The 15,950-nt window shown below is 37.6% G+C and overlaps 1 protein-coding gene across 4 annotated transcripts in view; it reads left to right on the forward strand.

The window, feature by feature from the left end:
• The window catches only part of LOC125667896 (GPI ethanolamine phosphate transferase 2-like), a 33,471-nt gene extending 27,736 nt beyond the window's left edge, over positions 1–5,735 (forward strand). For all 4 annotated transcript variants that reach the window (XM_056164048.1, XM_056164046.1, XM_048901573.2 and 1 more), the window contains exons 9-13: positions 2,185–2,606; positions 2,824–3,006; positions 3,155–3,428; positions 4,014–4,183; positions 4,590–5,735. In XM_056164048.1, coding sequence (XP_056020023.1) covers positions 2,185–2,606; positions 2,824–3,006; positions 3,155–3,428; positions 4,014–4,183; positions 4,590–4,791 — 1,251 coding nt within the window. In that variant the 3' untranslated portion in view covers positions 4,792–5,735. The remainder of the gene's footprint in view (positions 1–2,184; positions 2,607–2,823; positions 3,007–3,154; positions 3,429–4,013; positions 4,184–4,589) is intronic.
• Positions 5,736–15,950: the final 10,215 nt, after the last annotated feature.

Raw genomic sequence — 15,950 nt, forward strand, 5'->3', positions numbered from 1 at the left:
ATGATATACAGGTATCTTCATTCCACAACATGTGAAAAAATGATTGGATTCTAAACATATAAAGAAAAACTGCCTAGCAAATATAGTAAGAATATTGTATAGGAATGCGTCTCTGATTTGGTCAGCTGCTACACTATTAGAGTTATTGCCCTTTGAATGTATTGCATGATATTAGAACAATTCTTCCTGATTTAGAACATATATTTTTTATGATCGCCTGGTTCCTATCATTCTGTGTAATGCTTTAAAATATCATGTAAAAGGTATTTTCTGTGGTTTTCCATTTTTTATACGCCCGTTGAAGACAGGATATATTATGGTATGGTGTCGTCTGTCCGTCCGTCTGTCTGTCCGGACCTTGTGGGCAGGATACAGACCAACCCGTAAACTCCAGGATTTTACAACTTGGTACATTTTGATCACCATGATGAGAGGAAGATGCCTATTGTTTTTGATGGTCAAAGGTCAAGGTCGTAGTATCACTTAATAGGGAAACCTAGTAGGGAACCCTTGTGGGCAGGATACAAACCCAACCGTAAGCTCCAGGATATTACAACTTGGTATATTTGATCACCATGATGAGAGGAAGATACCTAAGTCAAAAGGTCAAGGTCATAGTATTACTTGGTTATTACTTAGTAGGAAAACCTTGTAGGCAGGATACAAACCATAAGCTCCAGAATATTGCAACTTGGTACATTTGATCAACATGATGAGAGAAAGATGCCTGTTGTTTTTCAAGGTCAAAGGTCAAGGTTGCAGTATCACTTAGATGGAAAACCTTGTAGGCAGGATACAAACCGAACCGTAAGCTCCAGGATATTGAAACTTGGTACATTTGATCACCATGATGAGAGGAAGATTCCTATGATGGCTAGGACCGTCAAACTTTGTACACATACACTTTATGCCAAGTGGAAGATGCCTATTGTTTCTTAAGGTCAAGGTCCTAGTAGTAGGATGCAGACCGATTTGTTGAGGCAAGGACCATTAAACTTGGTACACATCTTATGCCAAGTGAAAATATTACATAGAGAGTACATCATTCATCTTGTTTTTTCGATGCATAGAAAGTATGTCACACCCAAATGATTGTTGATACTACCTGAAGGCAAGTTCTGTAAATCGTTGTGTAAGAAAAACGCCCTATATTAGCTTTTCATGGGCGTATTATGTACCGTTGGCGGTACTCTTGTTGTGGATAGGAAATATGTACAAAAATTACAACTGCAATATAGATAGATAGATAATGCAGCCGCAGAAAACGACTCTTGTATCACTGACCTTATTTGATTTATTAGTAAACACATAAAAGTGTCCCCGGTGTAGTCATTATTACTACTATGTATTTTCATTTAGGCCAATTCAACTTAATTAGTAGATTATCATCCAGGGTCACCAAAAAGTATAGGGTGGGTGGGAGGATTTTATTTTTTAATTTTTATTTCCTGAGAAAAATAATAATGACAAACGATTTTTTGTCAAAGAAGTGCATCATTTAATTCCAGACGGATGTCAATCTATGCTTATTTCACAGACGAATTCCAGGTTAAACTTTAATTTCAAACACAGAGAGATACCAAACTTCTTCAAGATATGAAGAACATTAATCCTTTCCTTTAATTTACGCCCGTAAGAAATTAAGTAAACTATAAGATCTATTTTCTACACGTGGCTTTTCATGTTGCTATACCAGAAATGTAAACAAGACATGTAAATACCGGAGTTGGACATGGAAAATTTTTCGGAAATCGCAAGTTCAGCAAAATAAAAAATTTCCGGGCGGGGCGATTTTTGAGGGGCAGGTGGGGATGATAATCTATCAATTAAGATGAATTGGCCGTATATTCAATGAAATAAAGCACATGTGAACATGACAGAAACAGGTGTTTAGCCGTTTTTTTCAACCAGTTTAAATTTTGATATATAGTTTTAAGCCCTGGTTAACAAAAAAAAAATCATTATGCAAACTTAAAACCTGATATTTGTACCAGTATGTGATATATTAATGTTTTCTTTCAAATTACCAATGCTGTTCAGTGTTTAGTTAAAGGCTTATTTTAAGACTTATATAACAAGCCCAGAAAGAAATAGAACTGTTCCAGCACTGTTGTTTATCATCTTTATTTGTAACATACTTTTCCCTATGGCTACATGTGTACTTAATGTATGTGATTTTCCCAGTTATTTCAGTGGATTGGGACTGTGTGCGTAGATGATCCTGGATCCCGGTGTGTGGCTCTTCTGATAGTCGGGACATTTCTCCACACTCTCAGCTTACTCTCCAGCAGCTTTGTGGAGGAGGAACACCAGACATGGTACTTCCTATCCACCTCCATCCACAGTATCCACTTTATATCACAGCTCTCCACCACCCATCCACTTCCACTCTGTGAAAACACCCACCGTCATTTGAACTCATCGAAGAACCACCTTGAAAATGGCACCACATTTTACATAGATCCAATGAATTTGTTCACTTACAAGACCAGAAAGATGGCACTGGAAGTCTTTGTCCTTCTGCTGACAGCCAGGTTGTCAAGGTCATTGAACCAGACAGGAAACAAGTGGCTCCACCTACCAGACATTGAAGACTGGCTTATCCTGTAAGTGCTTATAGCCTTTGTCTATTTTGATGATTGGAAGCAAATTGTTTGTGGCTTCTTTATGTGTCTGTATGTGGACAGAAAGGTCATGGTCAAATCTTTATTCTTTTTTAAGGTCAAGGTCATACCTCAAGGTTAAATTTACCACCATTTGACTTGGCCAATGTCAGGGGCATAGTGTTTAGAAATGCTAATTGTTTTTGTGTGTTATTTGTAGAGAAGACAACAAGTGTTCCCTGTCAGTCCTGGTGGCAATCTCTCTCTTTCTGACTCTAGTCATCATATCCCAGCAGTTGTCATGGTTACAGACTGCTATCACCGCAACAGGCCTGTTTTGTGTTTTCTGGTTCCGAGCCTCCACCGGGGCTCTGAGCTTGCCTGTTATTCCAGTGATGGACAGGTAACTGTTACACTACATTGATTACAACAACAAAATAACATTTTGATAAATCTCTTCTAGTGTGGCCTGTGCATTATACACTCACATAGTTATCAGACACAGTGGCATCTGATATTTCTATGTAATCAGTATTGTTATTTTTGTATAGGGGGATACTTCCAGCCAGGTTGAGCTTCGTGTGCCTTGTGATTCTGTTGATAAGTCAGTTCACTCCCGTAAGTTTCTCTAGGACTGGATTTACAAATGTCTGCCTGACTGCATGGACACTTCTCCATGTCTTATTGATGAAATCACACAACATTATACTGGTGGCCTTGATGACAGTCCAACAGTATGTGCTCAGTCAGAGTAAACTGGTTCTGTCACCCTCTGCTGCAGTGGTGTACTACATGTGGATGGGGCGGTCAGCATTCTTCTCTCAAGTAAGTAAAATCTCTCTGAACTTTGTAAATATCACAGTCTAGAAAAAAAGACTCACAAACAAATGAGTTTGATGAATATGAAAGTCGCCTATTTTTAGATTGAAGTGTACAAGAACTGTGAACCAACTTTTATTTGCGACGACTTTATTTTGCGATTTACCAGTGATGAAATGGTTTGTGACGACTAATTTTCGTGACTGAAATTATCATAAACAAATTCAAGAGACCGTAAAGGAATGATTCGTAGCGAGAAATATTCACGATGATTAAGTTCTCATGTACCTTGTGAAAATTTTTCGCATGCAAATAAAAGTTGTTTTACAGTAATTCATGGTTGTAACTCAGTGTTCTACCATCAATGTGCTTTTTTTGTTGTTGTAGATAAATCTTAACTAATGTTGCAGATCTGTTGAATTCACGAAATTAGTTATGTAAAAATTAATTGAAAAATGCATATCATGAATTTTAGCAACAAAGTAATGACTGCAAAACTTTGATTCACAAAAAATAAATCTACAAAATTTTGACCTCATTGTGCAAAAATAATCTGTGCAATATTTTTTCATATTTACATCTTTCTATCAGGGTAACTCTAACAGTATAGCCACAGTGGATGTGGGGGCGGGATATGTCGGTCAGCGAGATTATAATGCTGTCCCAGTGGCGATCCTACTAGCCCTAGCTACATACGCCGGCCCTATTTACTGGTTTCTTGCATTCCTGACAAAACTCAACTCGCTGAGACCGAGTAAAAGGTAGGGTCTATCTTCATTTCATTGACCAAGACTTCTCGAAACTGATTTATTTTGGCTTGTAACCCAAAACTTATTTTGAAAAATTTAGAAATTTGAAACTGAAGAGAATATGAAGTGAATTTTTGTACATGTATACAGCAAAAACACAGTGATAGCAAACCTCCAGGACCAGCAAAAACCAGTTCATTATAACCAAACTTTGTTATACCGTAAAACACGGTTATAGGAAACCTCCAGGACCAGCAAAAACCAGTTCATTATAACCAAACTTCATTATATCCATGACATGTTTTACTGTATACAGTCTTTACATTGTCTGACACTAGAACTGAAATTTTATTGAATCTTTAGAGTATTATGAAATGATGTTAAATTCATTTTTGAATTACCATTTTTGTTACTGTAGAGATCTCCACAATATTTTCATCACCATGGCAATGGCCATTGCACTTCCTGTCATGATGTATGCTGGGTTTGTAGTGATGGAGAGATACCACCTGTTCGTGTGGACAGTGTTCCTTCCCAAACTGTTATATCTCGGCATGGACCTGGTCATCTATAGCATCCTGTCCATCACACTAGTGGTGATGTACCATCTAAAGACATAATATCCTGTTCCTCACTGTGGTGATGATGTACCTAAAGACGTAACATCCTGTTCCTCACTGTTGTGATGATGTACCTAAAGACATAACATCCTGTTCCTCACTGTGGTGATGATGTATCTAAAGACGTAACATCCTGTTCCTCACTGTGGTGATGATGTATCTAAAGACGTAACATCCTGTTCCTCACTGTTGTGATGATGTACCTAAAGACATAACATCCTGTTCCTCACTGTGGTGATGATGTACCTAAAGACGTAACATCCTGTTCCTCACTGTGGTGATGATGTATCTAAAGACGTAACATCCTGTTCCTCACTGTTGTGATGATGTACCTAAAGACATAACATCCTGTTCCTCACTGTGGTGATGATGTACCATCTAAAGACAAAACATCCTGTTCCTCACTGTGGTGATGATGTACCTAAAGACGTAACATCCTGTTCCTCACTGTGGTGATGATGTATCTAAAGACATAACATCCTGTTCCTCACTGTGGTGATGATGTACCATCTAAAGACAAAACATCCTGTTCCTCACTGTTGTGATGATGTACCTAAAGACATAACATCCTGTTCCTCACTGTGGTGATGATGTATCTAAAGACATAACATCCTGTTCCTCACTGTGGTGATGATGTATCATCTAAAGACTTTGAGGCATGTAAACCTACAAAAAAGCAACAAAACTATTTGATGAAGTGTTTAAGAGTAAATCCGCCAGAAAAACCATGCAAAATACCAAATATCATCCAAAAGGGTAGTCACAAGTCAAGAATTTTTTGTTGCTTGATATTTTCTTTATATATCTCATTTGCATAATAGTACAATTCATAACAAATTTATGAGGAATATATGCACAATTTGGTTGACTTATAACAATGCATTTATTTTGAAATTCTGTTTTTGTTATAAAAATATGTTATCAACAACACAATAAATACTGTAAAAATGAATTCTGGTGATTAGATTATTTTTTATGAGGTCTTGAGATAGACCCACATCAATAACTCAGATTTCCCCCCCCCCCCCCCCCCTTTTTGAGAAGCTAATTTCTCTCAAGAGCAGGTACAAAAATAGATAAAAATAAAAATGTTATTTAGATGAATATGATGCTATCGCGGTTTGAATGGCCCTAACACCAACAGATGAAGCATCACTTGAATTAGGTCACCCCCTTGCCATTTGATTTCTTTGCGCATGACGTCAGCACATAAATACACAAAATTCCACGTTATGGCCGTTTAAACGGCAATAGCATCATATTAATCATAATCTTTTTGTAGAATAATCTTCCAATAATTGAATCCTTTCGTGTTGGAAGATAGATCCGTGAAATAAAGTTGTAAGAGGTAGGTAAAGCAGTGACACCAGCTGGTGTCGCTGAATTCCCACTTTTCAATATGGAGTCCGCTCTGACTCTCCTTCGCACATGTCACAATATAAAAGCGGGGGTAAGAGTCAGAGGAATCTTGGATTAAGCCTACATAATTGATTTCTTACATTATTCAACATGGATTTGTTTTGCTTTTATCATACATCACTTTTATCACAACATTTTGAGAATTATATTTTACCAGTCTATGTCAGTCATTCGATAGTCAATAACATTGTTTTAATGTCAATAAAGTATGTACAATTCAATTATATTTCCATGGTTACAATGATTTATATTCTATTGTTTTTGATCACCATAGTTTACTCTGTTGTATTTTTAGGTCATCTGAGTTTACTATTGCAATTGCATGGTTGTTGTCCGTCGTTGTGCGTTAACAGTTGAACATTTTTAACTTCTTGATAACTACTATTCCAATTCTTTTCAATTTTGGTATGAAGCATCTTTGGGACAAGGGGGACATGAATTGTAAATTTCAGGACTCCTGGGGCCCTAGGGTTGGGGGCAAAAACTGCCCAAATGTGACCAATTTTCAAAAATCTTCTCAAGAACCGCACATGTGTAAGAAAAACTAAATGCATAGTGATGTAGAGCAGGAAGTGTAAATTTCATGATCCCCGGAGTAGGGGTTTTGACCCCAGGGCGGGACTAAATTTAGTATATAGTTTTTAATGTGTAAAACACTTAGATAACTATCATTCCAATTCTTTTCATATTTGGTATGAAGCATCTTTGGAACAAGGGGGACGTAAATTGTAAATTTCAGGATTCCTGCACCCCTGGGGCCTTAGGGGTGGGGCAAAATTGACCAATTTTCAAAAATCTTCTCTAGAACCACATGTTTAAGAAAATCTAAATGGATAGTGATGTAGAGCGGGAAGGCCTCTACCAAAATTGTAAATTTCATGATCCCTGGAGTAGGTGTTCTGACCCCCAGGTCTGGACCAAACTTCCTATTTAGTGTTGATGTGTAAAACACTTAGGTAACATCTTCTTTAGTGCTATTGATACTAAATTGAAACTAAATGGAAAAGCAGGTAGTCCTTTACCAAAATTTTAAATTTGATGATCCCAGGGTATGCACTTTTGAGGGCAGTGAAGTTTTAAAAGAACACATCTTGTTTTGTACTGTTGCAGAACATTAGAATTTAGCTTAGATATTCAGAACAGGAAATTTTTTATAGATTTCATAGCCCTTGGGAGTAGTGATAATTTTTCACTAGTACTCAGGTGACCGATAAGGCCTGTGGGCCTCTTGTTTATGAAAATTCTACATAATTTAATATGTCATTTTTATGCCCCCGAGATCGAAGATCGGGGAGCATATTGTTTTTGTCCTGTCTGTCATTTTGTAATTCTGTCATTCTGTCTGAAACTTTAACCTTGCTAATAACTTTTGAACAGTAAGAGATAGAGGTTTGATATTTCACATGAGTATTCCTTGTGACAAGACCTTTCCGTGGGTACCAACATTTTTGACCCCGTGACCTTGACCTTGGAGTTTGACCTAATTTTTGAAAACTTTAACCTTGCTAATAACTTTTGAACAGTAAGAGATATAGCTTTGATATTTCACATGAGTATTCCTTGTTACAAGATCTTTCCGTTGGTATTGAACCTTTTGACCTTGACATTTGACCTACTTTAAAAATTTTTTTTACATTGGTCATAACTTCTAAATGGTAAATATTAGAGCTTTCATATTGTACATGAGCATTTCTTTTGACAAGATCTTTCTACTGGTACTAAGATATTTGTCCTGACCTTGGCCGTCTTTGGAATTGGCCATTATCGGGGGCATTTGTGTGTCACAAACACATTTTGTTGATCTTATTCAAATATCAATCAGTTGGTCAGAAGACCAAGTTTTGAGTGCCTAGTATCTTGAAAACCCTTTGCTGAATAGACATCAAACTTGGTAAATTAATACTCCTTAAGGAGTTAATGATGTCCCCTATTGATTTTGAAGTCACAGAGTCAAAGGTCAGGATAAAACTATTCCAGACATAAAAAATGTATGTTTAATATTTTTAGGACCCTATGCTTGATAGACATCAAACTTAGTATACAAGTTAACTCTAAGAAGTAGATTGTCATTGTTAGTGATGTGTTTAAAGGTCGCTTCCTCCGTGTTTAGATAACATAAATCACTAGCCAGTCACAAAAATTTAGATCTTACAAGTGAACTCTTACACAAAGAAGACTTAAGCAGTGAATAATTGCAAAAATATATCATTGTTTCCTTGCTAAAATACGGTCTTGTGAAATAAAAGTGATCTATAGTAAATTGGTTGTGAAAAGATAAAATGTTTGTGCAGATAATATGACTAGGATGTATGTTGAAACACTGTTTACAATTAGAAAATTAAATTATTGTGTTTTGTGAAATAAAAAGTTAAAACATTTAATATGTGTCATGATAAGTGAACCCATACTTTTAAGAGTTTGAATGCAGACATGTACACATTGACCTGCTAAGAAACTGAAACAAGGGGGTATATACATAAATATATACACAGAGTATCTTATATCCTTAAAAGTAGGTACAGTGTCAAAAGAGAAATTATGTAAAGCACTAAACTGAACGACAAAAGCAAAGAAAACTGTTCATTTTTCAGGAAATACTTCTTCAAGCCAAAGAGGTTAATTACATGTGCATGGAAAAGAAACAATTAAAGTAATGAAAAAAAATTATTTTAGTCTGAAAAAAAAACTAAAGCTATTGTCGACAAGAATCTACCTGATTGTTTTTTAGATTGAGGTATACCTTCAGGTAAGTGAGAAAGTTTCCCAGTTTTACTTTCGGAAGGTCGGTGGTCTAGCTCTTCCCAGTCACATTGTATCTGGGTTCTCTCTTCCCAGTGGCATTGTATCTGGGTTCTCTCTTCCCAGTCGCATTGTATCTGGGTTCTCTCTTCCACCAATAAAAACTGGGCGCCACCTGTGCAGATAACAGAAATTGTTGAGTGTGGCGGAAAACATCAATCAATCAATCGATGGACATACACATGACTAGTAAGTAAATACTGGTTCCCTGACCTAGGCAATCAATGGACATACACATGACTAGTAAGTAAATACTGGTTCCCTGACCTAGGCAAAGGTATTTACAGTTCACCAATGTTGGATTAAATGTTTCAATACTGGAATGAGTTGGAGAGGGGCTGATTTACCTACCATCTGACAAACATGATACAACTCACAACATTCAGAAACATCCTTTCTCAACTTGGGTCCATTAAATTATTCAAATTATTCTGTTACAATTAATAAGTTTTATTATACCCCCCGCAACAAGTTGTGGGGGGGGGGGGGGTATACTGGAATCAGGTTGTCTGTCTGTCTGTCCGTCCGTTCGTCCGTCCCTCTGTAGACGCAATGGTTTCCGGACTCTAAAGCATTATCCTTTCCACCTACCGTCACTATATCATACATATGGACTACCCATGGGATGAAGATGTTCCCTATCGATTTTGGGGTCAAAAGGTCAAAGGTCAAGCGCACTGGACATCGAGGTAGCAATATGGTTTCCGGGCTCTAAAGCGTTATCCTTTCCACCTACAGTAACCATATCATACATATGGACTACCCATGGGATGAAGATGTTCCCTATTGATTTTGGGGTCAAAAGGTCAAAGGTCAATCGCACTGGACATCGAAGTAGCAATATGGTTTCCGGGCTCTAAAGCGTTATCCTTTCCACCTACAATCACCATATCATACATATGGACTACCCATGGGATGAAGATGTTTCCTATCGATTTTGGGGTCAAAAGGTCAAAGGTCAAGCGCACTGGACATCGAGGTAGCAATATGGTTTCCGGGCTCTAAAGCGTTATCCTTTCCACCTACAGTAACCATATCATACATATGGACTACCCATGGGATGAAGATGTTCCCTATTGATTTTGGGGTCAAAAGGTCAAAGGGCAAGCGCACTGGACATCGAAGTAGCAATATGGTTTCTAGGCTCTAAAGCGTTATCCTTTCCACCTACAGTCACCATATCATACATATGGACTACCCATGGGATGAAGATGTTCCCTATCAATTTTGGGGTCAAAAGGTCAAAGGTCATGCGCACTGGACATCGAAGTAGCAATATGGTTTCCATTTAAATTCTTTAATGGCTTTTTTCATCACATGGAGATGCTGTGTTCCTAGATACCTTTTGGATCATAATACTGAAGTTTTACCTATTACCTACACCCTTTGGGAGATTGGGGTAAGCGGGGGGTATTCTTAGTGAGCATTGCTCACAGTACCTCTTGTTTGCATCTAAATGACCTAGGTGCTATGCCAAACTGACGTATCGACGATATATCATCGGGATCACTATATCTGGTGAACGACAAGCCATACTTTATTCAGGGTGTGCATCAGGTGGTTGCCAATTTTGCATAAGGATACAGTAGCACTCTCTGACTTTGGCTGCCTCTTCTGGTGGAGGCGCCCTCTTGGTTATAGTGCAGAATACTGAATTTCAACAGAGACTCGCTTTCAACAGGCTGTTTGATCTCATGTGGTTTCATAATGGTGAACTCAGCTCCATCAAAGTTTTTTTTTAAAAAGTGTCACCGAGTCGAGTTTATTGTAATGGCTGGAGCATGGTCAGTCTCAATTTTTTGTCTTCTGGTCATTGCCCATGAGACTGGTCGTCTTCATCAATGGACACAACGTACAACGTTGGACATTATTTTGGCACAAACTATGGGATCTGGTACAACTTTGCCATCAGCTACTGCATACAAACCAAATTTTATTCACAGCTACTTTATTTCACGATTCACCTGTGGTAATCTGGTTCACTGCATTAGAGTAATTTTCGTGATCGAGATTTTTTCGAGCCTAAGACAGACATTCAAGGACTGGTTCGTGATGAAAAATATTTGCGACAATGAGGTTCTCGTGAATCTCACAAAATTTTCTCACATGCAAGAAGGAAATACCCACCTTCCTGTTGGAAAAGTAGATAGAACAGAGAGAGTAGGTGGAACAGAGAGAGTAGGTGGAACAGGACGAGCAGGTGGTACGACTACAGTAATCAGTCCAGTAATGAAATGTACGTAGTTTGGGAACATACTGGTTTTACTCTGCATTTTATTATTTAGTTTTCTTTATTCTCCAAACTATTTTGTCCATGAGTGTTCTCAGAAACTGCACGACCAATTAACATAAAATCTTAAAAAGGATAACAGCTAGTATACCATTTGTATATTATTGACTGAAATGTCGATTTTTTAAAAACAAATGTGCATGCACATATATTGGATATTTGGTCTAACTTTTTTTCTTTTTCAATCTACGCATGTTCTACACAAAAAAGTACTTAAAGTAGTCCGAGTAAAATTCTAATTTTTAAGTAGGGCCCTTGTCCAAGTAAAATTCTGATTTAAAAGTATCGAGTAAGGTCCTTACCAGAGCAAAATTCTGATTAAAAGTATACTTAAGTACTTGTCTCAGATAAAACCATGCAAAACAGTCCAGAAGCACATGTTACCAATCCTTGTGATATTTTACATGGAGAATCACCTATGGGTTCTATCTCCATTTACAAAATATTTCAATCAAAAAATCAATAGAAATATCTGTAAACAAAGTATTTTGAATTGGAATTCCACGTTGACTGAGGTCCTACTTTAAGTGCTTGTCTCAGATAAAACCATGCAAAACTTGTCTGTCAACAATTAAAGTATTTTGAATTGGAATTCCACGTTGACTCAGAGGTCCTACTTTTTAAAAAGTAGGACCTCAGTCAACGTGGAATTCCAATTCAAAATACTTTGTTTACAGATATTTCTATTGATTTTTTGATTCTATATTACTAATAGATTAAATGTTAAGTCTGAATTAAGTGTGAATATTTCAAATGTCATGCTAACTGCCAATATACACTGGGCAGAAACCTACGCATCTATAGCCAGTGTTTCAGCTTCACAAGACGTATCTCCATCAGTGTGTGTATATAATTCTGGTTCAGAGGACGTCAGAAGAAAGAGATCAGAGATATATATCAATTATTCTTATTCATTGATTCCAGCAAAATTTATCAGAGGGGTCCAGCAGTGGTCGACAGACAGGTGATTTTATTTCTGGCTGTTGTGGTCCGTCTATAGAGCCGACTCTCCCTCTCTCTGTGCAGTGCATTCACGAGTCTGGAAATCAAAAGATTGTTTTCTAAATCAGACTATTTTTCTTTGATGTACGAAAATATAATTGCGCCATGTCTAAATGTGCTTTGTTGCTAATCATGAGATTATAAAAAATCCCACCTAAACAAATGATCAGCTCACAGGTGCTTGAAGTTACAAAAAAATTCATGTACACTGAAAGTTGTTAACCTTCGGACTAAATATCAACGTGTGGTGGACTGTGTTGACAGTGTAGGAATGTGATTTTTAGTGTACGTAATTGTAACATCAAGTGTAACTCGCATTGAGCCACATTCAGGATCTGTCTGTAAAGTACAATCTGTTATTGTGTTGAAATTCGTTTAATTTAGAATAATGGATTTAAAGTTGTCTCCCCTGGTTCTTGTCAATTCTACGAGTCATTAGGCCTGGGTTTCCGGAAACAATCTTAAGTCGAAACTTGGACTTAAGTCTGAGATTTTACTCAAAATTTTAACAATTTTAAAAGAAAACTCAAACCTATAAGTTGAGATTTTTTTGAGAAGACCAAGCCAGATGTCAATTACTGAAATCTCTCTATGATTCAACAAGTTGTGCATGTTGGTCAAGAATTTAAACAGCTTCAACACCACTACCCCTCCAATTCTAGATTTAATTCCTAAGTAGGTCAGTCCTTATCCAACATTTGTCAAGATGCACTGCTAATTTTGAAAATATTTATTTGAATAATTTACATTTGTTTTATGGTCAATGTAATTTCATGTTTCAGAGATGGATTCCAGATTACCATGGCAACTACCTTCATCAAATGCCAGGAAAGAGCGTGTCCTCTCCTCCGTGTTTAAGTAAGTCACAGAGCAGATGTACAGGAAAGAGCATGTGTTCCTTCTTGTGTAAGTGACAGGGCACATGTACAGGAAAGAGGGTGTCCTCTCCTCTTTGTTTAAGTAAGTCACAGGGCACATGTACAGGAGGAAAGAGTGTGTGCTCTCCTCTTTGTTTAAGTAAGTCACAGGGCACATGTACTGGAAAGAGCGTGTCCTCTCCTCCGTGTTTAAGTAAGTCACAGAGCAGATGTACAGGAAAGAGCATGTGTTCCTTCTTGTGTAAGTGACAGGGCATATGTACAGGAAAGAGGGTGTCCTCTCCTCTTTGTTTAAGTAAGTCACAGGGCACATGTACAGGAAAGAGTGTGTCCTCTCCTCTTTGTTTAAGTAAGTCAAAGGGCACATGTACAGGAAAGAGGGTGTCCTCTCCTCTTTGTTTAAGTAAGTCACAGGGCACATGTACAGGAGGAAAGAGTGTGTCCTCTCCTCTTTGTTTAAGTAAGTCACAGGGCACATGTACTGGAAAGAGGGTGTCCTCTCCTCCGTGTTTAAGTAAGTGACAGGGCACATGTACAGGAAAGAGTGTGTGCTCTCCTCTTTGTTTAAGTAAGTCACAGGGCACATGTACAGGAAAGAGTGTGTGTTCCTCCGTGTTTAAGTAAGTGACAGGGCACATGTACAGGAAAGAGTGTGCTCTCTTCTTTGTTTAAGTAAGTGACAGGGCACATGTACAGGAAAGAGGGTGTGCTCTCCTCCATGTTTAAGTAAGTCACAGGTCACATGTACAGGAAAGAGGGTGTCCTCTCCTCTTTGTTAAAGTAAGTCACAGGGCACATGTACAGGAAAGAGGGTGTCCTCTCCTCTTTGTTTAAGTAAGTGACAGGGCACATGTACAGGAAAGAGTGTGTGCTCTCCTCTTTGTTTAAGTAAGTCACAGGGCACATGTACAGGAAAGAGGGTGTCCTCTCCTCCATGTTTAAGTAAGTTACAGGGCACATGTACAGGAAAGAGTGTGTGCTCTCCTCCATGTTTAAGTAAGTCACAGGGCACATGTACAGGAAAGAGGGTGTCCTCTCCTCTTTGTTAAAGTAAGTCACAGGGCACATGTACAGGAAAGAGGGTGTCCTCTCCTCTTTGTTTAAGTAAGTCACAGGGCACATGTACAGGAAAGAGGGTGTGCTCTCCTCTTTGTTAAAGTAAGTGACAGGGCACATGTACAGGAAAGAGTGTGTCCTCTCCTCCATGTTTAAGTAAGTCACAGGGCACATGTACAGGAAAGAGTGTGTGCTCTCCTCCGTGTTTATGTAAGTATAATATATAACTCCAGCCTCCACTTTAAATACTCCCATTCCAAGTGATTGAATTGAATTAATTAGTGAATCAAGTGGGTTGAAATAACTTTGATAAGGTGTGGTGTGAAAACAAAGGAACTAAGTTAGGACATACGTGGCGTTTCTCAGTGATTATATAATGATATTTTAGTCGCATATAATTCACGTGCATTCTATCTCGTTTCTACAAAAATCTTGGGGTACATTTCCATGTCTGTTTTAGAGTTAGCATATCTTGATAGTTCCTGCATGGTTGTTGCTAGTAAAAAAAATGTAGAATCAGCTCTAATATATTAATTAGATTAAGTTATATAAATGGACATTACTGTAGCAAAGATGTGTATCTAACCCAGGACCTTTGTATTACTAGTTAGGTGATCTATAACCACTGAGCTACCCAGGCCAATATACAGATCATACAAGAACTCTTAATATCAAGGATATCAAAAAATTATTTTAGAGAAAATGTCAGAAACATCACATATATCCTTAATAAAGTGATTTTTCCGTAATAATGAAATTAACAACATCCCCTACATCATCATTTGATGAAATTCAAAGTAAAATGAAATTTCTTTTGTTTTAAGTTATGCTTTGTAAATTAAAACATATTTTAATAGATTATATTTGCAAATTCTTTTAAGTAAGTGAACTTAACCCTCTTCAAAATTCACACTTGGCAGTGGAAACAACTTATCCACTACAGGCCGTGATAGTAATTAAATGGGTCAAGCAAATCCACTTGAGGATTGCACCTGATCCACATTAAATACTCTGGGATTGGGTAATTCTGGGTAAGTTGTGAATCCACTTGAGGATTGCACCTGATGCACATTAAATACTGTGGGATTGGGTAATTCTGGGTAAGTTGTGAATCCACTTGAGAATTGCACCTGATGCACATTAAATACTGTGGGATTGGGTAATTCTGGGTAAGTTGTGAATCCACTTGAGGATTGCACCTGATGCACATTAAATACTGTGGGATTGGGTAATTCTGGGTAAGTTGTGAATCCACTTGAGAATTGCACCTGCTGCACATTAAATACTGTGGGATTGGGTAATTCTGGGTAAGTTGTAAATCCACTTGAGGATTGCACCTGATGCACATTAATTACTTTGGGATTTGGTAATTCTGGTTAAGTATCCAAGTTAACTTAGCATAGTGTAAACCAGTCGGCTGTTAAAGTGTGGATAGACTTGATAGACAAGTTCCTTATATATTATTTATTCAAGTTTATTCAAATCAAGCCCCCGGGGCTTTTAAAGGCCACAATTGGGGTCCAAAGTTTAGCAAAGTAATGAAAAAGAGAAACAATATTTCAAAAATCTTTTCATGCCCCAGCCACAAAGTTTTACCCTTGTCCATTCTTCTGTCTTTCCGCGACACCCAGTTAGGAACAGCAATGTGCTAGATGCAAAATTGAAGATCAATCTCATAAAAACCACAAAGAATACAAAATTAAGAGTATGGCAAA

Source organism: Ostrea edulis, chromosome 4 (genome assembly GCF_947568905.1).
Source record: "Ostrea edulis chromosome 4, xbOstEdul1.1, whole genome shotgun sequence".
Lineage (NCBI taxonomy): Eukaryota > Metazoa > Mollusca > Bivalvia > Ostreida > Ostreidae > Ostrea > Ostrea edulis.